The 25870-nt window shown below is 23.9% G+C and overlaps 1 protein-coding gene across 1 annotated transcript; it reads left to right on the top strand.

Moving 5' to 3' along the window:
• Positions 1–3154: 3154 nt before the first annotated feature.
• On the top strand, positions 3155–4096 carry HO173_010207 (uncharacterized protein; the record flags this gene model as incomplete). The annotated part of the gene is made up of 1 exon (XM_037312093.1): positions 3155–4096. The coding sequence occupies one exon, from the start codon at positions 3155–3157 to the stop codon at positions 4094–4096; it is 942 nt and encodes a 313-aa protein (XP_037161107.1).
• Between the last annotated feature and the right edge of the window lie 21774 nt (positions 4097–25870).

Genomic DNA, 25870 nt, shown 5'->3' on the forward strand with positions numbered 1-25870 from the left:
AGAGATTTTCTATTCGTTTTCGCTATCGATATTATTGATTTAGCTAAAAGAAGGCTATTAGCTTAATCTAACGTTTACATACTATATTAACTATCTAATTTAAATTATTATCGTTATTAAATATTATATTATATTAATTTAAAAGATAAATAAATAATCGTTTAATAGAAGAATTATAATTATATAATTTAAAGCTAAAAATCCTTTAATAGACTTTCGTAGAGTCTATTTATTATATATTTTAATACTCTTAAATCTCGTTTATCTAGTCTAAGCCTATATCGTTTTAATCTATATCGCTCTTATATTTTATTTAAAGACTAACTCGATCGCTACTCTTATAAATATATTTAAAAATATATTTATAGACTTTAATATTAGCGTAAATCTCTATATTAATATAAGCGTTATATTTAGTCGATAAATAGAGACTATAAAATATTACTTAATAATTCTATTTAAATTTATCGTCTAATATCTTAATAGGCCTACGTCGACGATATATAGAGTATTTAAAGTCTAGTTTAAAGACGATATAGTTATTAAAGTCCTTCGGAAATCGCTTATTATATATATTTTTATCTAAGTTCTAATAAGATAGAATAGTATCTATTCTATTAATAATATACTAGCTATAGTTCTTATAAAGTATATATCTAATAATAATTATATAGAGATTAGGAAATAGTTTTTAATTAGAGATCTTAGTATTAATAGTAGCGTCGATCTTAGCGGCGTTAAAGAATCGATCTTTAGAGTATAAAATAATAAGAATATAGATATACGGTAGGCCTCGTTTTTGAAATTCTATAATATAGGCATAGGCGGGAACTCGATCTATTGCCCGTAAAGTTAGTTAGAGTTAAGGCTAATCGATATTTTAATCGATCGTGCTTCGTCCTTATGAAAGTAAAGAATTTTTTTAGATGATATCGTAGGGCTAACTGGTAAGAATTACGGCGTATAAGAGGCTAAATTATACTAGAAGTATCTCTAGAAACTATAATCTATATTAATTATTTAATTAATATATCGTTTAAAGAGCTACTTTATTAAATGAGATAAGAAAGGGCTACTATATTATAATAGGGGGTAAGAAGAATAAGAGTATATCTAGTATCTTCTTCTTTAGAATATCGTTTATAAGAGTCTTTAGCTTTAGTCTAAATACTCTAATAATTAGATTAAGTCGATTAATAGCGTATTCGCTAAATAGAAGATTTTCGATAATCTCGATTTATTTTGAATTACAGATAAAAGTCGTAAAGAGGTTCGGTTAATCGAATTTAATAAATAGAGTAATAATATTCTAGTAGAGTTATTTTATAAATCGTAAGTCTTCTTAATAGAAGAAAGAGAGAATAATACGTTATTTGCTAGTCTAATCGTCTATAATAATTTTATCGATGTAAGTATCAATAACTACTTAATAGATATTAGCTCGAATAATCTTCTAATTTATCTTTAGCTAATAAAGTTTATTACTTTCGATAGTTATATAGATATCGTAGATGAAATACTATAGTAGTCTATCGTAGTAAAGAAAACGATTAAACTTATTAGAATAACTCTATATTATATATTTATAGAAAGTTAGCGACTAATAGAATAGAAGAAATAAATAATATAGATCTATAATATAAGGTAAGCGTTACTCGTATAGAGCTACCTCGGCTAATAGTTTCTCTAACTCGTAGAACGACTTCGTCGTTTCTACTTCGCTAGATAAGAAGATTTTTACTTAATATATTATCTATATAGAATATATTATTATATTATAACTATTCGTTAAATAGAAAGATAAGAGAATAGCGTAAGAGTATATAGGCTAAATACTAATATAATATATTGAATCTCTTATTACTTCGAGCCTCTATTAATATATTTCTAGCCTTAGATATATCTAATAGATTATTAATATTACTCTTCTAGGCGATAGCGATCTTATCTAAAGTTGTTACGAGCGTACCCTACTCAGCCCTCAGCCCTATGGCTAGCGGGCCTTGGCGGAGGCATCCCCTACCATATCATGCCTCCTGCCCACATACATAGTTCGGTAGCCTTATTATCCTATTCTACCTCACCCATACTGGTATCGCACCTATGCTGGTCCTGACATTATAATAAGGCTCCTTCATACACCCCCCGGCGAAGAGAATTGACGGGTTTTTCACTTTCTGCTCGGAGCAAGCGACCGAGCCTGATAAAGAAAACGCTGGGTATTTCTACCATACAGAAGCCCCACCATACATTCAAATCATCAAACACCTACATCATTCGAAAGAACCTACATTAAACAACCTACACCATCAACGGTAGCCCAAACCATCAAAAAACGAGTCCCCTACATCGAATACAAGAAATCCTTCTCCGCTCCGTTCCCCGCAAAAAGTCTATCACCGGCTAACACACCCCCGGCGGACTTCCTCCCATTCGAAAAGACACTATTTAAAGTACTTATTATATTTACGACGATCTGATTGGTTAAGGAACGAGTGTTGTAGACCCCCGCAAAGAAATAATACTATTTTAGGCGTCACACTCTCAACACAGAGATCTATCACATTTCTCGAGTTATCACTACCTTCATAATACCGAAATTCTAGAGATCTCTCCACTCCGTTCTTACCTATATTTAACACATCATGAATTCTTCAAATCCACCTACATCAACACCAAGATACCTCCTCCGCATCGCCGATCACCTACACACCGCGCCCTACCTTACTACGGGGACCCTAGCTACCACAAAGTAGTAGGGGCCAACAAGGAAGTCGCCATATTTTACGGAAATCTCTATCGCCTAAGGTCGGGGTCAACTCTCCGCTCAAGACGGGGTTTTTTACCCAAGGACAGTTTGTGGGTATCCGATGACATATACACCGATGTTATCCGAGAGGTGCATGATCATCCGTCATGCGGCCATCCCGGGGATACCTATCAACTACTCAAAAGGGAATACTACTGGCGAGGAATGAGGACGACAGTGGCACCTACATTCGAATTGCTACACCTGTCAGAGGACTAAGGCACCTGACCGTCGACTGAGAATACTCCCTCTAGACCACGATCTCCTACACACCGCGACCAGCCTTATCTTACTTACGAAGACCTACATGCGAGATATTCGCCTCCAAATTCGCCACGACTTCGTATGCCACGTGTGCAGCGATCTCTATCTGCTGAGGACCTTTACCAGCGATATCGTGAGACATCAAGTCATCCGCCTGGCATCCCAGCTTCTTCTCCTTCGCAGGAGATACCAGGACAGCAAGAAGAGACACAGGCCCAAAACTCGGCTGGCATCTCTGCCCTTCCACCCCCGTCCCCACCTCCACCTATACCACGAGATTTCGAAGCACTAAGACATCGACATCGACCAATCTCGCCACAGCCAGTCAGACAGCCACTCAGCCCGAGGCTACCGGATCCACCTATCTTCAATGGTGTTGATAGATCCAAATTTGAGGACTGGAAAATGAGAATTATGGACAAACTCAGCCTCAACAAGGACCACTACCCTACCGACGCTTTTCAAATAAACTACGTGGTATCGCGCCTTGGAGGAAACGCTGTCGAGCACACGGTACCTAGACGCCGAAAGACTACAAAAAATCCTTATCTCTCAGTCGACGACCTCCTGGATCAACTAAGTGATCTTTATGAGACTCCAGCAGACGTTATTCGACAAAGGAATGTTTATGACTATTCAACCTTCAGAAGACGTGATAGTCAGTCATTTTCCGAGTATTACACAGAGTTCATGAAACATGCCGCGTACATGCAGGAGTATGGCGATAAAGAATATCAGATCAATGTCATTCAGCTAGATCTCATAATCGACTTAAGGAATAGGGCAAACCTCCGTCTCCTGGACGAATATGCTATGTACGGAAGAAAGTGGACATTGCCAGACCTGAAGGAACACCTCATTATGTTAGAATACCGTGATCTGATGTATGCCGAACGGCTGGCAGACAAGAAAGCAAAGGTATTTGCCAAACAGTATGCCAAGGCGAGACTCGAAGATGCAATGAAACCACGTGGCAAATATGCTATTATTCCTCGCCCTGATCCAGAGGAATATAGGCGATAGGCATGGCTATGCGGACGCATCAGACCTACGAACGATATGGTCATGAGAACGCAGCAGACCTACGAACGATATGGTCATGAGGACGCAGCAGGCAAATGCAGTCGAAATCAGCATGGGCACCGGCAAATCCTCGGACATCGTGTTTTTGAACGAATTGAAACCATCCGATGTCTTTAGAATGGCCTTATTTTTTTTCACATTCGGAAATCGATTCCTCAGGCCCATGTTGCTCAACAATAGCCTCATGTCAGGCCCACCAAGCGGGCTCCCCTTGTTGTCATATGCCTGAAGGTCTTCCGAAGCCATGGTGCGTCACCTATGGACCTCACTGCCGCCGTTAATAGCCTCGATCGATATCGGCTATGTGGCATCCCATGGAGAAACTCACACCAGAATCATTTGATATTGATTTAGAGTTTTAGCGCCTGCGGCTCGGTTCGGTTCGGGAGGCATCGACCAATCAAATTGCATCATTTCATCGATTTCTTCTCCATCATGAATATGGAATCAGGTGGCCATTGCATGGCAAATCCTTTTTCGGTCGCTATTCATTCAATTCTTCATGGATCCTCATCAAATTGGGAGCCCCTTGACGCTACAGTAAAGTGCTATCGACGACGCGCTAGCGGAATCTCCGGGACGCGATATTGCTGTTGCTGTCGCCGTCGCCGCCGGAGAAAGGTACTAATTTGGCCTGGCACAGCACACACCAAAAGTCTTTGTTTTTATGGATTTCAGCGAGCGATGGTTCTTTCGAAGGACTATGGATGTTTGGAGATACAAGGCAAGCAATGGGCCTGCATCTCCGGTCTACCAGCCATGGGGGCCATGGCTCTTTGAGAGGGGGGAGTACTGTTACGAGCGTACCCTACTCAGCCCTCAGCCCTATGGCTAGCGGGCCTTGGCGGAGGCATCCCCTACCATATCATGCCTCCTGCCCACATACATAGTTCGGTAGCCTTATTATCCTATTCTACCTCACCCATACTGATATCGCACCTATGCTGGTCCTGACAAAAGTAAGACGATTATAGATATATAAATTATAATATCGTAAGTTCTTATAAAGTAGCTTATAGCCCCGTATATTTAAATTAATTTCTAATCTTTTAAATATCGATTTAAGAATATTAATATAGAGATTAATATTTTTAAGAATTATAGCTATTTTACGATAAAGTATCTAATTAATACGATTATAATAGTTATATCTAGTAAAGTTAATATAAGAAACGCGATTAAGAGAAAGTTATATCGTATTATAGACTAATCTTAGATACTATTTATAATATAGATTTAATTAAAAATCGATTTTTCGCTCTTTAAAGACGCTAGAATAGATATATGAGTAGTAATCGCTTTCTAGATTTTATATATATATAAGATAATTAAATAATTAATAGTAATCTACTATAAGATTATAAAGATTATATTATTATATTAAACGCTATAGCGGCGAAATTCTTTATAATTATTAATAAAATTTAAGATCTCTAACGTTAAAGAATAAAGGATTTAATTAATAGTATACTCGCTAAGGTTAATCGAATTATTTATACTCGTTTCGACGCTCTTATAGCTCTATTCTATATCGTCTACTTCTTAATCGATATCTATTTTAGATATATCGACTTTAGTCTTTCCGCTATCGTAGTACTATTTAATAATCTTATCTTTTTATAACGCCGCGCCGTAGCTATTATAAATCTAATTTATAGAATCTAAATTATATTATATAGGCTCTATAATATATAGATAACGCGCGGTATAACTAGCGAGCCTTATTAAAGACTAAGTAGAATCTAAATAAGAGTTAAAAGATAGGCTGAAAGATCGTAGGCTATCGAAAGAGTTGTTATTAAAGAAGTCTAATAATAGATCTCGTAATAGAGGGTCTTCGATAGCGTCTTTCTCTTATTTAGAAGCTTTTTCTTAATGATATTTAAGATCTAATACGCGTTAAGAGGCTTTAAAATAGGGTGATAAAGAATAAATAGAAGAGGAAGACGCGTTTTAGAAGATAGTATCGCTGGGTTAGAAGATATTATCGCTGGCTTAGAAGGAATCTATAGGAGAGAATATATTCGTTTAGACTCTTTTTAAGAGTCTTCTAACGCGTTTATAAGTAGTAGTAGATCGCTTATAACCTTAATTATTAGTAGTAATAGATTCGTTAAGAAGTAGTTTAAAGACGTTAATAGAGGCTTTAAGAGACGGGTAAAAGGAGTATATATACCTAAAGCGTTTAGTAACGTTTCCGCGAGGGGTATCGAGAATAATTATATTTATATTAGTGGAATTAATAGAATTAATAGAATGATGAAAGAAGAATAATTATATAAATAGGTGAAAGAATTATTTAGTCTCGAACGCGTTTTATATAACTATATTTAAATACTACTTCGCTTTATTAATAGTAAACTAAACTTTATAATTTTTATAGCGTTAGAAAGCGTAAAGCGAGCTTTATAATTTAAGGAATTATAAAGTAACTATAAGTATCGTAAACTAAGTACTTTAAAGTATAAAACTTCTATATATAAATTTTTAATAAAAAAACTTAAGAGAGCTAGCGGGCTAACTTAGTCGATCTAACTAAAAAATATAATAACTCTAAATTTATAATTAGCTATATATATAAATTTAAGATTTTATAGCTTAGCTCTATCTTATTCTTTTATATATACTAATATTATATTTTTAAAAATATCTATAATTTATAGATATTATAAACGTTATTTTTTTAAATAAATTTAATAACTTAATTATTTATTATATTTTTATTATATATAATTTTTTTATAATTAATTTATAAATAATTCGAAAAATTCGAGATATTTCTATAAAAATTAGAAATTTTCGAAATTTATAAATACTTTAAAATCTTCGTTATAACTCTATAATTATCTTAAATTTTTCGAAATAATTCTATTATTAATTTAAAAGTTTTAAGACTTTAAGAGATAATTCGAAATTTTTAAGATAATTCTAATATTATTAATTCGAAATTTTCGAAATAATTCTATTATTATTAATTCGAAATTTTCGTAATAATTCTATTATTAATTTAAAAAATTTAAGACTTTAAGAGATAATTCGAAATTTTCGAGATAATTCTATTATTATTAATTCGAAATTTTCGTAATAATTCTATTATTATTAATTCGAAATTTTCGTAATAATTCTATTATTAATTTAAAAATTTTTAAGACTTTAAAAGATAATTCGAAATTTTCGAGATAATTCTATTATTATTAACTCGAAATTTTCGAAATAATTCTATTATTATTAATTCGAAATTTTCGCGATAATTCTATTATTAATTTAAGAAATTTAAGACTCTAAGAGATAATTCGAAATTTTCGAGATAATTCTATTATTATTAATTCGAAATTTTCGTAATAATTCTATTATTAATTCGAAATTTTCGCGATAATTATATTATTATTAACTTAAAATATTCGAGACTTTAAAAGATAATTCGAAATTTTCGCGATAGTTCTATAATTAACTTAAAATAATCTTAAATATACTTCGAAATTTTCGAGATCTTTATAAAGTATTATTAAATATTTAATATTTAATATTTATAAGTTATTTAAATCTTACGCGAAAATTTCGCAATTATGATATAAGCGCGATTACTAGACTTTTTCGAGGGCTGACTAAGCGAATATTCCCCGTTCCGCGTCTGAACGGTTATCAACTTACGGGAATAGCAACTTCGAATCTACTATTCCCGTGAGTTGGTAATCGTTTAGGCGCGGGATAGGGAAAATCGTACTTAGTCAGCGGGCGGATAATAGCGCGAAAATTTCGAATTCTAAATAGTCTTCGTAAATTTTATAAGCTAGCTAGATTAGGGAAAGTATTAATATCTAACGCTAATCGTAATCTTCTACGAAATTTTCGCTTTAATTTTTTTTTTCTTTATATATAAATCTCTTTATAATAAGATATCTATTAATTTAATAATTAATACTTCGATTTCTTTAAGATAAGCCTTAATAATATAAATAGCTAACGCGTTTTTTTCGAAGTATCTTCTATCTATACCTATACCTTTCTCTATCTTTAAAAAATTCGAATCTTTACTTCTCTAGCCTTTCTCGAATTATTCGAATTACTTCGCGCGAGTAAATATATCTAAAGAAAAGAAAGCGTAAGTAATTCTTTAAAAATACGAATAATTCGAATTCTTTAAAGGATTCAATTTTTTTAAACTTCTTTTATACTAACTTTCGATTTTTTCGAAAAATTCTAAATTTTAATATAAACGACTCTAATAAGAAAGAGTATTATAATATATATTAAGTTAAATTAGTAAATTCGATTTATTTAAATCTTTATTAAAACTTTACTAATTCGAAAATTTCGAAAGGCGAAGAACTTAAATAACGTCGAGGCGAGATAGAGATAAGTTTTATTCTATTAAAAGATTTAAGAATTTCGAACTAATTTTTTAAAAAGAGCGCGATTCTAAATAAGATAGAGCTTAAAATATATTATTTATAAAGTCGACTACTTAATTCGTAATTCTCGAATATCTATCTCTCGAAAAAATTAAAATATTAAAAATTAATTTAGTAGATATCTATTATAGAGAGATTAAAACTTCTTTATTATTAATTTTTACTACTTTAAATTTTTCGAGCCCTTTACTAATTCGAATTTCTCGAACCTTAGAAAATATTAGAGAATCCTCTAATGGAATACGACGTAGATAATATATTACCGTACGAATATTATTTTAAGATTTAATTATTTCAAAGCTTTTCTATTTATATTATTAATTTAATTTTTTCGTAATACGCTATTATTAAACTATAGCTTAAGAATTATAATTTTCTTAAGAAGGTTTATATTTTTCGAAGTTCTTTATTTCGAAGAAATTAAAAGATTAAAATTATAAGAATTTGCTAATTCGAATTTTTTAAAATTTAGTTTCCGAGAGAGTTAGATAGAATCGCTAAGATTATAGATATATTTTTTAAAACTATAATTTTTTCGAATTTATTACTAATTCGATTTTTTCGAAAATAAAGTAATTCTAGCTACCTTTAACGGCAACTTAGATTACAACGTTATATATATTTTTTAAATCTTTTAATAATTCGAATAATTTGAAGTAACGAATTTTAGATAAAGATTATCGATTCGAGAGATATCTTCTATTAATAAATCTTCGCCGCCGATATTTTAAAGGTTTATTTTTTTCGAGCTTTTATATAAAAAATCACTAATTCAAATTTTTTAAATTTTAGAGCGCTATTGCTTAGCTTATTAAAGATTAAATCTATAGATAAATAGTTAGAGATTTAGCTAGAAAGACTAAAAAAAAAAAAAAAAAAAAAAAAAAATAGCTAGTTTATAATTCGAATAAAAAAAATTATTCGAGAATTTTAAAACTTCACTTTTTTCGATTTTTTCGTAATTTTTTTTAGATATAATTTTCTAGAATAAATAATAATAGTAATAATAATAATAATAGTAGTAATAATAAAAATAATAAAAATAATAAAAATAATTATTATAAAAATATTAAAATAATTATAAATAATTTAATTATAAAAAATAAAAATAAAATTATAATTATATTATATATAAATAAAGATTTATAATTTAAATTTATAAATTTTTTTTTAATTAAGATTATTAAATAAATTTAATAAATAATATTTTAAGTTTTTATATTTTAATAAATTTAGATTTATAAATTAAAATTATTTTTTATTTTTTTAATTAGAATTATTATTAAGAAATATTAATAATTCTTAATATTATATAATATTAATATTATATAAAATTATTTTATTAATTTATATAAGTAAAGATCTATAAATTAAATTTATAGAGTTAAACTTTTCTAAGTTAAATCGAATTTTAGCTCTAGTTCTAAATTAAATTAAACTTTAATCGCTTATTATATATTTTTAATTTATTTTTATTATTATAAAATTAATTTAATTTATATAATATAAATATATATATATAAAAAAAAAAATTAAGATTTAATTAGAAAGATATATTAAATATAAAGAATTAATCTATAATAATTATTTATAAAAAATAAAGAAAAATTATATTCTTATAATAAGAAATATTAAAATATTAAAAAGAAATAAAGATAATATATTAATTAATAACAAGTAAAGGCCCATGAATTAAATTCATGGAGTTGGATTTTTCATTTTTCTAAGTCAAATGGAGTTGAATTTTTCTAAGTCAAATGGAATTTTAGCTGTGCGTTTTTGACCTACATACAGGTACATATGTGCGGAGAGAGGCGCGCTAAGGCCTAATTAGGAAGGTGTATTAAGTGTGGAGAATGAATCCGTAATAATTGCCTACAAAAAACAGAGAAAGGCCATATTCTTATGGCAAGAAGTATCGAAATATTAGAAAGAAATGAAGATAACGTGCTAATTAGTGATGTGAATCCCACAATATCTTCTACCGCAGTGAAATTTTTCGAATAATGAAATAGCTATAGACATCGGACGGTTTCAATTCGTTCAAATATGCATCGTTCCGGAGTAATGATTTGATGTGGAACCGTGGAGAGCATATGACGTGGGATCTTGGAGAGCTGAGCCGTATTCTTGACGATGGTGGCCTTATTGCCGCTTGGTTTCTCCGCAGTGTTCTCCGCAGTGTTCTCCGCAGTGTTCTCCGCATTTGCCTGTTGTAGTTTCTTCTCTTACTCCTTAATATAGTGGGGATGACAGGCTAAGTTGTAGTAGTGTTCTCCGCTTGCTAAGTGATAATTTGATGTGGAACCGTGGAGAGCATATGACGTGGGATCTTGGAGAGCTGAGCCGTGTTCTTGGTGCTGGGGGCCTTGTTGCCGCTTGGTTTCTCCGTAGTGTTCTCCGCATTCGCCTGCTGTATTGATTTCTCTTACACTGGCTGAGTGGATTGGTATAAGACCGTGGAGAGTAGGCCTATTGTGTTACTGCTGCTGATGACTATCTCCGTAATATTCTCCACAGTGTTCTCCATAGTGTTCTCCGCAGTGTTCTCCGTATTTACCTATTATAGTTCCTCCTCTTACTCCTTAATATAGTGAAGATGACAGGCTTAGTTACAGTGGTGTTCTCCGCGCTTGCTGAGTGATAATTTGATGTGAAACCGTGGAGAGTATATGACGTGGGATCTTGGAGAGCTAAGCCGTGTTCTTGGTGCTGGGGGCCTTATTACCGCTTGGTTTCTCCGCAGTATTCTCCGCATTCGCCTGCTATAGTGACTTCTCTTGCACTGGCTAAGTGGATTGATATAAGACCGTGGAGAGTAGGCCTGTTATATCACTGCTGCTGATGACTATCTCCGCAATATTCTCCGCATTTACCTACTATAGTGGTTCCTCCTCTTACTAAGTATTAGGCTGGTATAAGATCGTGGAGAGTAGGCCTATTATGTTACTGCTGCTGATAACTGTCTCCGTAATATTCTCCGCATTTACCTGCTGTAGTAGTTCCTTCTCTTACTAAGTATCGGGCTGATATAAGATCGTAGAGAGTAGGCCTATTGTGTTACTGCTGCTAATAACTATCTCCGTAATATTCTCCGTAGTATTCTTCGTATTCGCCTATTATAGATCCTCCTCTTATTTAATTAAGTGCGAGGGTATCGAGGGTAAATATATTTATATTAGTGGAATTAATAGAATAATAAAAGAAGAATAATTATATAAATAGATGAAAGAATTATTATTCGATCTCGGACGCGTTTAATATAACTATAATATTTAAATATTAGTTTAATCTATCTATCGCTAACTTAAGAGGAGTATATAGAAGAGGATATATCCGTTCGAACTCTTTTTAAGAGTCTTTTAACGCGTTTATAAGTAGTAGTAAATAGCTATTAAGCTCGCTTACGGCCTCGATTACTAATAGTAATAGATTCGTCGAGAGATAGTCTAAGAATATTAGTAGGGCCTCTAAGAGGCGAGTAAAAGAGGTATATATACCTAAATCGAACTCTTTTTAAGAGTCTTTTAACGCGTTTATAAGTAGTAGTAGATAGCTATTAAACTCGCTTACGGCCTCGATTACTAATAATAGCGAATTCGCCGAGAGATAATCTAAGGGCGTTAATAAGGGGCTCTAATTAGGCGAGAAATATCGAAGACGATTATATTTATATTAGTAGAATTAGTAGAATTAATAGAATTAATAGAATTAATAGAATAGTAAAAGAATAATAAATAGATGAAAGAATTATTATTCGATCTCGGACGCGTCTAATATAACTACTATAATTATTATATTTAAATATTTATTTAATCTATTAATAGTAAGCTAAACTTTATAATTTTTATAGCGTTAGAAAGCGTAAAGCGAGCTCTACAATTTAAGGAATTATAAAGTAACTATATATATCGCAAGCTGAGTACTTTAAAGTATAAAACTTCTATATATAAATTTTTAATAAGAGAGGCGCGAAAGGATTATCGGGCTAACTTAGCCGGTTTAATTAAAGAGCGTAGCGAATTCGAATTAATAATTAACTACATATATAAATTCAAGGTTTTTAAGCTCAGCCCTATCTTATTCTATTATATATACTAATATTAATATAATAAAAATAATAAATTAAATTATAATAGTATTCTTCGCTTATTAAATAATAATTTAATATAAAATTATAAAAAATATATAATATAAGATCTTAAAGAGTTAAGTTATATTCTTAATAATAATAATTTTATTATTATTTAATTTCTTTATAATATTCTTTATATTTATTTATTATAATTTTTTTTTATAATATTATTAATATAATAAAGATAATAAGTTAAGTTATAGTAGTATTCTTTATTTATTAAATAATAATTTAATATAGAATCGTAAAGAGTATATAACGTGAAATCTTAAAGAGCTAAGTCGTATTTTTAATAATAATAATTTTATTATTACTTAGTTTCTTTATAATATTCTTTATAATATTCTTTATAATATTCTTTATATTTATTTATTATAATTTATTCTCTTACTTCTTAATATAATAAAAATAATAAATTAAATTATAATAATATTCTTTATTTATTAAATAATAATTTAATATAGAATTATAAAGAATATAAAATATAAAATCTTAAAGAGCTAAGTTATATTTTTAATATTAAAAATTTTATTATCGCTTAATTTCTTTATAATATTCTTTATAATATTCTTTATATTTATTTATTATAGTTTCTTCTCTTATAATATTTCTTTTATAAAGATTTAATTAATTATAATTATTATAATAAATTCTTTTTTTATAATATTATTAATATATTATATAAATATAATAAAAATAATAAATTAAGTTATAATAGAAATAATAGATTAAATTATAATAATATTTTTTATTTATTAAATAATAATTTAATATAAAATTATAAAAAATATATAATATAAGATTTTAAAGAGTTAAGTTATATTTTTAATATTAAAATTTTTATTATTATTTAATTTTTTTATAATATTCTCTATATCTATTTACTATTATAATTTCTCTTATATTAATTAAATAAATTAATATAAGATTATAAAGAATAAATCTATTATATTATTATTATTAATAATTATTTTTATAATATTCTTTATAATATTTTTTATATTTATTTATTATTATAATTTTTTTTATTTTAATTAAATAGATTAATATAGAATTTTAAAAAGTTAAATTATATTTTTAATAATAATAATTTTATTATTATTTAATTTCTTTATAATATTTTTTATATTTATTTATTAAAGTTTATTTATTAATATTTATTTATTTATTTATTTAATAATTTTAATTAAAAAATAAGTATAAATTTTATTAAAATAATAATTATTTAATTATTTAAATTTATATAAAAAAATATTTTTAATAAAATAAATAAATCTTTATCTTTAAATATTTAAGTTCTTTATTTTTAAATATTTATATAATTATATTTAATAATTTAAATAATTTATCGAAGATTTCGAGCTAAAAGATATATTCTTCGAAGATTTCGAGCTAAAATATATATTCTTTAAATATTTCGAGGTTTTCTCTATTATCTAAGAATCTCGAATTTTTCGAAACTATTATTACAGCTGATAAATTTTATTTATAAATTTTAATTTTATACTAGTCTTAAAGAAGTAAACTTCTAAAAAAGCGAAATCTTAATTAAAAATCTTTAAAATATTATAATTTCTTATACTTCTTTTTTTACTCTTTAATATTCTTAAGAACTTTATATATTTCGAACCTCTTATAATTTTTATCTATAATATCTTCTAAGCGGTAAGTACTTCTATAATCTTATTTATACTAAAAATATATTATTAATATTTAAATTTTTTATAGACTTAGATTAACTACTGCGAAGAATTTAATTTTAAAAAATTCTAAATTAAAAGTATCGAAATTAATCTTAAATTTTATTAATTCTTTAGAAATCTTAAAAACTTCGAATTTATTAGAAGTTTTAAAAAACTCGAATTTATTAATTTCGAATTCTAAGAATATTATAAGTATTTTAATTTTAAAAAAACCTTCTTCGAAAGCTCGAGAAAATAAAATTTTAATAAAACTAAGTATCGAAGTATTAAAGATTCTAAATAAAACTACTTTAAAAGATATATTTCTAAAATCTTCGAAAGATTTAAAAAATAAGAATCTAGTTATATTCTTTAAATTAAAAGCTAATTTTAAAAATAACGAAAAATATAAAATTAAATATAAAAGTTTCGGAGAATATAAATAAAACTTTAAAAGTTTTAGAGGACTTAGATAATTCTTTAAAGGTTTCGAAAAATATAAATAATTCTTTAAAAGCTTTAAAGGACGCGAGTAAGACTTCGAAAGTTTTAAAGAATTTAAATAATTCTTTAAAAGTTTTAAAGAATACGAGTAATTCTTCGAAAGTTTCGAAGAATATAAATAAGTCTTCGAAAGTTTTAGAGAATTTAGATAACTCTTCGAAAGTTTCGAAGAATACAGGCGATTCTTCGAAAGTTTCGAAAAATATAAATAAGACTTTAAAAGCTTCGGAGAACTCGAGTAACTCTTCGAAAGTTTTGAAGAATACAGGCGATTCTTCGAAAGTTTCGAAAAATATAAATAAGACTTCGAAAGCTTCGAAGGACTCGAGTAACTCTTCGAAAGTTTTAAAGAATACGAGTAATTCTTCGAAAGTTTCGAAGAATATAAATAAGATTTTAAAAGTTTTAGAGGACTTAGATAACTCTTCGAAGATTTCGAAGAATATAAATAAGACTTCGAGAGCTTCGGAGAATATAAATAAGACTTTAAGAGCTTCGAAGGATTTAAGTAAATCTTCGAAAGTTTCGAAGAATATAGGCGATTCTTTAAAAGTTTTAAAAAATACGGATAAGGCTTCGAAAGCTTCGAAAACTTTGAAAACTTTGAAAGCTACGAAAGTAAAGAAAGATAAAAATAAGACCTTGAAGAATTTAATAGATTAGAATTTAGATATTATCTTAAAAGACTTAAAATATCTAGATATAGTTTTAAAAGATTTAAGGGACTTTAATATAATCTTAAACTATTTAAGAAATAATAATATAGTCTTAAATTATTCGAAGAACTTAGATTTAATCTTAAAAGATTTAAAATATCTAGATATAGTCTCGAAAGATTTAAGAGACTCTATTATAGTTTTAAAAGACTTAAAAAATCTTAATATAATTTTAAAAGATTTAAAAGACTTAATTATAACTTCGAAAATTTAGAAGAATAGCAAAGATAAATTTAATTTATTTACAAATTTTCGAAATACTTTTATTCGAGTAGAGAACTTAAAAAGATTTATAATTACTGGCCGAAAAGGTATGATATATCCTATGAGATATTCCATATCAAGTGATATTATATCGTACCCGGATATGATATAAGTAGAGTCGAATATCATTTCATTTTTCTAATATGAGTTTAGGATCTTAACGGGATATTTTACGATATAATATATCTATAGTATTATATTATGAAATAGTATATATATAAAATATCTCGATTAGAATTTCTATATTTATAGAATAATTCGACTAAGATATATAGAATATATTTATTCTTCTTTATTAAGAGAGAGGGAATATAAAGAGTAATCTAATATAGCTATTTATCTTTTTATTAATAGTAATAATTAGAATAATAATTAGAACTATAAGCGTCTCTATTCTTCTTTTTAAAATTATAATATAAAAGAATATTCTAAATTTTAAATCTTTAAATATTATAAGAATAAAATTCTATAATTATCTTTATTTATATATTCGCTTTAACGCGTTAAATAAGCTTAATAAACTTTATATTTATTCTTCTCTCGAATTCTCTATTACTCTTCTATTCTACTCTATCGCAATTCTTTTAAATTCCCTAAGTCTATCTTTATCTAATTAAACTTATTAATTATTTATAGATAAATTCGCTTCTCGAGCTATTTTAGATCTCTTCGTTAAGATTAAATCTATTATTATTAACTCTCTCTAATTATAAATCTATTAATTACTTCTTTATATATTATAAACTATTAATAATATATCTTAATAAATTTATAAATATTAAATTTATCGAAGTACTTTTTATAAGCTCGTTATCTTCGCTAATATAATTATTATAGACGTTAATTAAGTTTTCATATAAAGTACTATTAGCTCTTTTAATTTAATCTAATATACTAAGATTTTCTTTAAAATTAAATTTAGCTTATTTAAACTTATTTTCTTAATACTTTATATAAAGAATTATTATTAGAGTACGAAATATCGCTAATAAATAATACTTTTAAGTATTATAATATCTTTTAATTATTAAGAAGTATCGCTTATATATAATAGCCCTCGCGAAAGAATAAAGAATATTATAAGCTATTTAAGTAACTATAATATATTTAAATTTTAATTTCTTTTATTACTCTAAAATCGAAAGATTCGCTAGATTATTAAAAAAAGCTTTATAAAGATTAGAGATAAGATTATAATTAGAATAATAATTAGAAGACTTATCGTTTCGTCTATATTACTAAAACTAATTATATCTATTCTTATTATTTAAATTCTTAATCTCGAATTTTATCGCTTAATTAAGCGTATTTTTATTCGATTAATTTATTCGCTTAGCTCTTTATAATTAATTACTTATATTAATATTTTAATAATTTTAAAATATTCTTCTAAGTACTTTTTAGTAGATCTTTATTTATAGTTTCTCTCTAGTATTAATCTTTTAATTCGATTTCTTTAATTTTATATTATTATAATTTAGACGTAGAAGCGTAGCTTATTTATATAGATAATTTAAATTTAATTAAGTTCGATTATAGTAGATAGTCAATTTCTCGCGAGCCGCCTTAAGAGTTTTAAGAAGTTCTTTTTTCTAAGAAACCCTCTTTCTTTTTAATTTTTCGAGCTTTTTATCTATATAATTAAATAAATAATTATAAATATTAAAGATAAAATAAATTATAATCTTCTTTTCTTTATTTATTAATTTTATAAATTTATAAAAAGATCTAATAAGCTAAATTAAATATTGAATTTATTAGAAATTAATCGAAAATTATTTAGATATCTAGACTATAGTTTTTATTTATAATTATTTTTTATTATTTAATCTTAAATAGATAGTTAATTTATTTTTTAAAAAGTATATAATATCGATATAAAGAAGTAGAGCGCGGATTAATATCTAATAAGTTAAATTTTAATAAGTCTTAATATTCTAAAAAAATTTAAAAGAGCGTCTCTAATAATATTACTTTTTTTAAAAGATTAATATTTATCTAATATTAAAATATTTTTATCTTAAAGTTATTTAATTTATAGTATAAAAAAGATCTCTTTACGCTAGCCGCTAATATTAATATATATAATAATTTTTTAAACTTTAATATAATTAATAATATAATAATTAGAATAATAATAAGAAATATTATATCTTTATTAGAGTTATCGATAGATTAATTATATTTATTCGAATTTAATTCTTATCTTCTTTATTATCTTAGCTTTTTTAAAATTTCTTATTTATTAAAATAACTCTAATATTATTTAGAAGTTCTTTTAAGATTAGTTAAATAATATACGCTATATAAAAAATATATTATAAATAATTTAAGAATTTAAATTCTTTAATATTAAGCGAGTTCTCTACTACGAAAATAAAAAGATAAATAATTAAATCTTCGAAGAGTATACTATTATTACTAGCGTTATTAATTATAAATTTAAATATATAATTCTAAATCTTATATTTTATAAGAATTAGATTAATAATACTTATAAGTTTTTAACTAGTATATTTACCTTCGATATACTCGAAGTTTATAAGAATCTTATACTATTATTAGTTAATATTAATAAAAAAGATTAGAATTATTATAAATAATTAATAATTATAAGATAACTAATAATTTAGAGTTAAAGAGACTTTAATATTATTAACTAATAAATTCTTTAATAATCTTATCTCTAGCTTTATAGCTTTTTTTATTAATTAATTCTTTATAATAGATATTAACTTTAATTATATATTAGAGTTAAAATAGTATAAAAATTATAGTATTTTAGAATTATTAGTAATCGTAAATAAAATATTAATATTTACGATTTAGCGATAAAATTATTTCGAGAAGTCTTCGCGTATAAGCTTTCGACTTTCTAGTATTATAAGAGAATCTTAATATTATCTTTTCTAGAATAAATAGTAAATTAGATATTTTATTTATTATTCTATTTATTAATAGTCTATATCGTTTAGCTTAGAAATATATCTAATTTTTATAACTATTAATTAAATTTATTTATTATAAATTACTTAAATTAGATTTCTTAATATATCTCTTAGACTTAATATATACTATTATATCGCTTATTTTATAATCTATAAATAGATAAATTAGAATTTTATCGTAGTAACGATAAATAATATATAGCTTCTTAAAATTAACGAGCGTATATTCGTTAAATTATATTTACTTCTAAGATTTTCTAATTTCTAAATCTTAATAAATAGGTTAACGATTATTACTAGATTTAAATTAATTCTATATAGCCTATACTATCTTTATTTATTACTATATTTTTTATTTTTTATTATTAATATTAAAAAGAAAGTAAGATTTATTATTATTTTTACGTCGAAATATACTTATTAATATCTTATATTAAATATTATTAATTAAGAAAATTAAGCTTACGCTAAATAAAGGTCTAGTTAATATCTTAAAATTAAGATATTTAAAGAGAAACTAAAAGAGATATATAAACGAATAAAATATTAGAAATAAAATAGAATTAATATTTAATATATAAATTCTATCTTCTTATTATAATAGAAACTTATACTACTTTAATAACTTATATTACTTTAATAATATATCGCTATATTATTTTCGATATTTTAAATTAAAGATTAATTCTTTCTAATTAGCGTTATAATTAGTAATTATATATTTAAAAGTATATAATAATATTAATATAGAATTAATATTTAATTTTATTAATTTAAAACTCTAATTAATTTAGCTATTAACGCTTCTCTACTTAATATAATATATACTCTATTTACTTTAATACTAATACTCATTTATTATTATATTATTCTAATTATTAGAATTAGAAATTATATTTATTTAATTAATATTCTAATCGCTAGCTATATTAATAAGAGTATATATTAATATCTTAAAATTATTAAATTTATTCTATTAAATATTAATATAGAATTAAAATCTAATTTAGACGCTTTAATAATTTAATTAGCTAGATTAATTATTATCTAAATCTTCTATATATAAAAATTAAACCTTTTATCGCGTTAAAATTATTCTTAAATATTAATATCTTTCTTATTAATATAACTCTCTCTTATTTAAATAATATTATAATATCTTTTACTCGAGCGTTAAAATATTAAAGTATTATATTCTCCGCTTTTAATTAAATAATATCGTCTTTAAGTCGATATCTTTAATCTTATAAAAATAATAATTAGTTTATTATAGGCGAAGGCGAAAAAGAAATAATATCTTCTTTTATTTTTAGAATAGAAGAAGAGGAGAAAGTAAGTAGATTAATTATAAGCTATACGCGATCTAATATCTAAGAATAGCGAATTAATAAAGTTATAATATTAAAATAAAGAGCTCTTCTTATAATTAATAAATATAAGATTAAATAAAAATTAATTAAATTAATAAGATTATCTTTAATAGATATATCGCGTATATAAAGAATATCGGAATATACGAAATATATATGAAATATAAGAGAAGACGTATATATATAGCTATAAATATTTAAAGTATATTTAAAATATAAAAAGAAGCGCTTATATATAGCTCTATAATATATATTAATAAAAAAAAATCGATCTCTTTTTCTAGTTAGCTTTCTAATTAACGTTTAAACTTAATCTATCTTTAAATAGTATTTTATTTTAATAAGATTTTAGTTATATAATATTAGTTAGCTCGATAATAAATACTTAATATTATTCTTTTCTAATCCACCCTCTTTTTTTTAAAAATTCTTTTTATTATTATAGTATTTATATTATAATATACTTATTTATTATAATACTATCTATATCTAAAGAAAATAAAATTATTTTCTTTATATTTTATAATTAAATTAAATTAATAATATTATTTTTATAAAGTAAGTATATATCTAATAGCGCTATATCTCTTAATATAATAATTAATTATAATACTAAATATAATTCGTTAATATATAATATTATTATTTATTAAAGCTATTAACTCGATAATTACGAAAATTTAGAAAATTCTTAATAATTTATTAACTATTAATTTAGATTTATTTAAATTATTAAAGTAAAGTAAAGATAAGACTTCGCGAAGGCGAAGATTAGAAGATTATACGCGAAGTTTAAGAAGTATAGCTATAAATAAAAAAAGTGCGTAGTTATATCGATTATATATATCTAAATTAAATAATAAATTAATTATACGCGCTAATTATATTATTACTAATTAGACTTTAAAGCTTATATATTAAAGAAAATCCGCGGATTATAAAAATTAACGAATTTAATTATTTCTTAAATTATATTCGCTTAGATAATAAAGAAGATCTTAATTTATATAGCTCTAAATTCGATTAATTCGCTTCGAATTTAATTCTCTATATTAGGCGTACTTTAAGAAACTATAGAGATAAAATTAGTAAGCGATTTTAATAATATAACTTACTCTTTAATAATTATAAATAAAAAAAATTACTAACTAATATCTAGCGGCTTAATTATATATATTTTATATAAAAAGAATTACTTTATAATCGAAAGATATATAGCTTCTTAGATAATTATAATAAGATATAAGCTTATAAATAATAATATAGTATTATTAAAGTTTAGACGTAATTTTTATAAAAAGAAAATATATAATAAATAAAAGAAAAACTATTCTAAGTTAAGGATAAGATATTCTAATTATTATTTTACTTATTACGCTTAATTAATAATATTTAACTATTATACTTAATCTAATAACTTTATATATTTTATATTTATAAAATAAAACTTCTTAAATCGATTTAAATATAGATATACGCTTATAAAAATATCACTGCTTTAGTAAAAGAGGTTTTTTATCCTAGAATCTATATTAAATTAGAGATTATATCCTTATATTCGATAGTTTTAATTCTTATAGTTATTACTAATATCGCGATTAAATTTATATAATAATAATATATCTTTCTTATTAGCGAATATCTCTATATTCGATAGCTTTAGTTTTCATAGTTATTATTAATATCGCGATTAAATTCGTATAGTAATAGTACGCCTTTTTTATTAGCGGGTATCTCTACGTTTAATAGCTTTAGTTTTTATAGTTACTATTAATATCGTAATCAAATTCGCATAATAATAATATACCTTTTTTATTAGCGAGTATCTCTATATCTAATAACTTTAGTTTTTATAGTTACTATTAATATCATAACCAAATTCATATAATAATAGTACGCCTTTCTTATTAGCGGGTATTTCTATATTCGATAGCTTTAATTTCTATAGTTATTATTAATACCGCGACCAAATTTATATAATAATAATACGTCTTTTTTATTAGCGAGTATCTCTATATTTAATAGCTTTAATTTCTATAATTATTATTAATATCGTAACCAAATTTATATAATAATAATACGCCTTTCTTATTAGCGAGTATCTCTATATTTAATAATTTTAATTTCTATAATTACTATTAATATCGCGACTAAATTCGCATAATAATAATATATCTTTCTTATTAATAGATATCTCTATATTCGATAGCTTTAGTTTTAATAATTACTATTAATATCGCGATCAAATTCGTATAATAATAGTATATCTTTCTTATTAACGAGTATATTAATAATTATAAATAATTAAAATATAATAGAAAATAGTAGATAACTCTTAATAATATTCGATCTTAAATTTATAGCTTTTTTATCTTATCTAGAAATAAAGATATTTATATCTAAAATTTAAAATAAGTAAATTCTAATATATAATTAATAAATATCTAGATATAAATCTTCTAGTACTTCTCGCTAAGCGTTTAACGCTTAAAAAAAGAATATTAATCTTTAATTACGCTTATATAAATCTTTCGAAAAAAATTATATATTAATAGAAAGTCTTAGCTTATATTAATTTTAATTATAAAGATAATTATAATTATAATTTTAAACGTAATTAGATATATAAATTATAAGACTTATTACTAATTAATAAATAAAAAATTAGATTCTATTAATTATTCTATTTAGTATCTTATTTATTATAAAAATATAGAGTTATCTTTTAAAAGCGAAACTTTAAAGACGATAGTTAAATAATATAATATATATATAATATAAAATCTTACAAACTACGCGCTAAAAGAAAAGCTTTAAGATTATAAAATTAGTTAACTTTTAATAGCGATAAATCTCGTATAAAGCTTAAGCTATAGCTCGCGTTAATTATATATAATAAAAATAATAATAGCTAGAAGAATATATTATCTAATTTCTATTAATATTTTAATATTATTAAAGTAGAGATAATATCTATTAAAGTAATAATAGTATTTATTAAAGCGACGGCGATATCTATTAAAGTAGTAGCGATATCTAATAAACGCTTTACTATAACACTTTTAAATAGATTATTATCTCGCGTAATCTAAAATAATATTAATTTTTTTAAAAAGCTATTAATAATAAATTAAATATATATAAATTAAGCTTTTTATATAGCCTATCTATATATTAACTTAAAATTATTAATAAATAAAAAATAAATATATAACTTAACGTCTATATTATACTTTAGATATCGCTATAATAATATTAGATTACTTAAATAGAAGTCTAAGATATAAAGAAAATAGTCTTATAAAAAGAAGAATTAATATAAAAAGAAAGTTTTAGAGAGAAGAAAAAGCTTATATATCTATCGCGTATATTAAATATTTAGATTATTTTATATTATCTAACTTAATTTAAGTATTAATAAATAACGCGTTTTCTCTTCGATTTTAAAGATTTAAGTTTAAGCGAATTATATTTATTAAGCGCTATTATCTAATACGATTTTATTTATTTTTATAATATTTATAATTATTATTATAGTCTATATAAATTAAAAGATAAAATATCTAAAAGAGCGAGTTAATAAATAATTATCTTTATCTAAATTTATTAAAATTTTCGCGTATTTCGTTTTTATTTTCTTTTCTTTATATAAATAATTATTCTTTTAATTTAAACTCTATAATTAAAATAGTATATAATATATATACTCTTTATTTCTAACTTCGATATTTATTAGAATTAATATACTTTTTAATAAAATAAGTATTAATTAAAATTAAGTATAGTTTAGTATTTATAAATATTCGTATAAGCCCTTTAATTTCTTTATATATATCTATTAATTTATCTTTTTATAGCGATTAAAGTAAAAAATACTAAATTTAATAATTTATTATAATAGATATTAAATATTAATAATAATAATAATATTAAAGAGTCTCGATATAAGTTAGTTAAGCGGCGATTAGATCTTTAATTAAAATAAAAAGCGAAGAATAAATTTAATAAAAATAAAAATATTAAGAGATCGCGATAGCGAATAAATATATTTATATTTAAGAAGAAATTAATTAAGAAAATAAAGAAAGTCGATATCTTAATTATTAACTACGCTATAGCTCGTAATAAGTATAAAATTAAATATATTAATATATCGTAATTAAAATATAAGTAAGCTTTTAAATAAATTAGATAAAATATAATAATAAGTAATAAATAGCTTCTAATTCTAGTTATTATTTTAATAGACTTATATTTTAATAGTATTATATAAAAAAAATACGCGAGCGTAATTTAAAGAAAGTCTAGAGTTTCGCTTTTCGCGTAAATTATTATATATATAAATAAAGATAAGAGTTTAGATTAGAAGGAAATAGATAATATCGAAGCTAAATAAAATATAAGTATTAAAAATAATTCTACTATACGCGCTAATAATTAAATAAACTTTATTTTTTAAGCTACTCGAAAGCGTAATATAGAATTTAATAATAAGCTTTATCGTAGTTTAAATATAATAGTATTAACGCGTTAGCTAATAAATATTAAACTATTATAAAAATCTTAAAATATTAAACGTAATTACGTTTAAAAGATAAAATTATAAATCTTTATTAGCACGTAATTAATTTAATATATAATAATAAAAAGTTTATTATAAAAGTTACGCTATCTAAGTTAATACTTTAATCTTAATTATTATTTTTACTATTATACGAATAACGCGAAGCTATCTTTTATTTAAATATATCTAATTCTTAATTCTAATTATTATTATAGATATCGTTAATTTATTCTAGAATTATTAAATCTACTTTTATATACTTTTTATATCTTATCTTTTTTTTAATTAGATAGCGATTAAACTCTAAATTAAAATAAATACTTAGAAGAGAAAAGTTTATAAGTACTTAATTATATAATTTTATTTCTTTTACGCTTTTTATAATTATTAAAATAATCGATAATATATAATTATATTTTATAGTTATATTTATAATAGTTAGTTAATAAATTAGCTAAATTATATAAAGATAAATATATTTTTATTTTTAATTTAAACGACTTAGTTAAAATAATTATAAGATCTAGATTCTTTTTCTATAATATAACTCGCTTTTTATATATTATATAAAGATAAATATTTATTTAAATAGAGATTATTAAAGCTAATTATAAAGCGTAGTAACGAAAGATTTATTCTTAAATTAATAAATTAGAAAGACTTTTATTATCTTATATAATATTTTAAAAGCGAATCTTTAAATATAATAGCGCTTTAATAAATTTTAATTAAGTATAATCTTATAAACTAAGTATTAAAAGGGAAGCTTCGAAATTATAAGATTAATCGATTTTTAATAATAATAAATCTCGCGTAAAGTTTAAGCTATAGCTCGCGTTAATTATATATAATAAATATAATAATAATTAGAAGAATATATTATCTAGTTTTTATTAATATCTTAATATTATTAAAGTAAAGATAATATCTATTAAAGTAGAGATAATATTTATTAAAGTAACGATAATAGCAGTTAAAGCGGTAATAATATCTAATAAAGACTTTACTTTAACGCTATATCTAGTATTCTAAAATAGTATTAATTTTTTTAAAGAGCTATTAACGATAAATTAAGTGTATATAAATTAAGCTCTTCGCGTGATTTATCTATATATTAGC

This window comes from Letharia columbiana (assembly GCF_014066305.1).
Source record: "Letharia columbiana isolate WasteWater2 chromosome Unknown Sc0000046_s0, whole genome shotgun sequence".
Taxonomy (NCBI): domain Eukaryota; kingdom Fungi; phylum Ascomycota; class Lecanoromycetes; order Lecanorales; family Parmeliaceae; genus Letharia; species Letharia columbiana.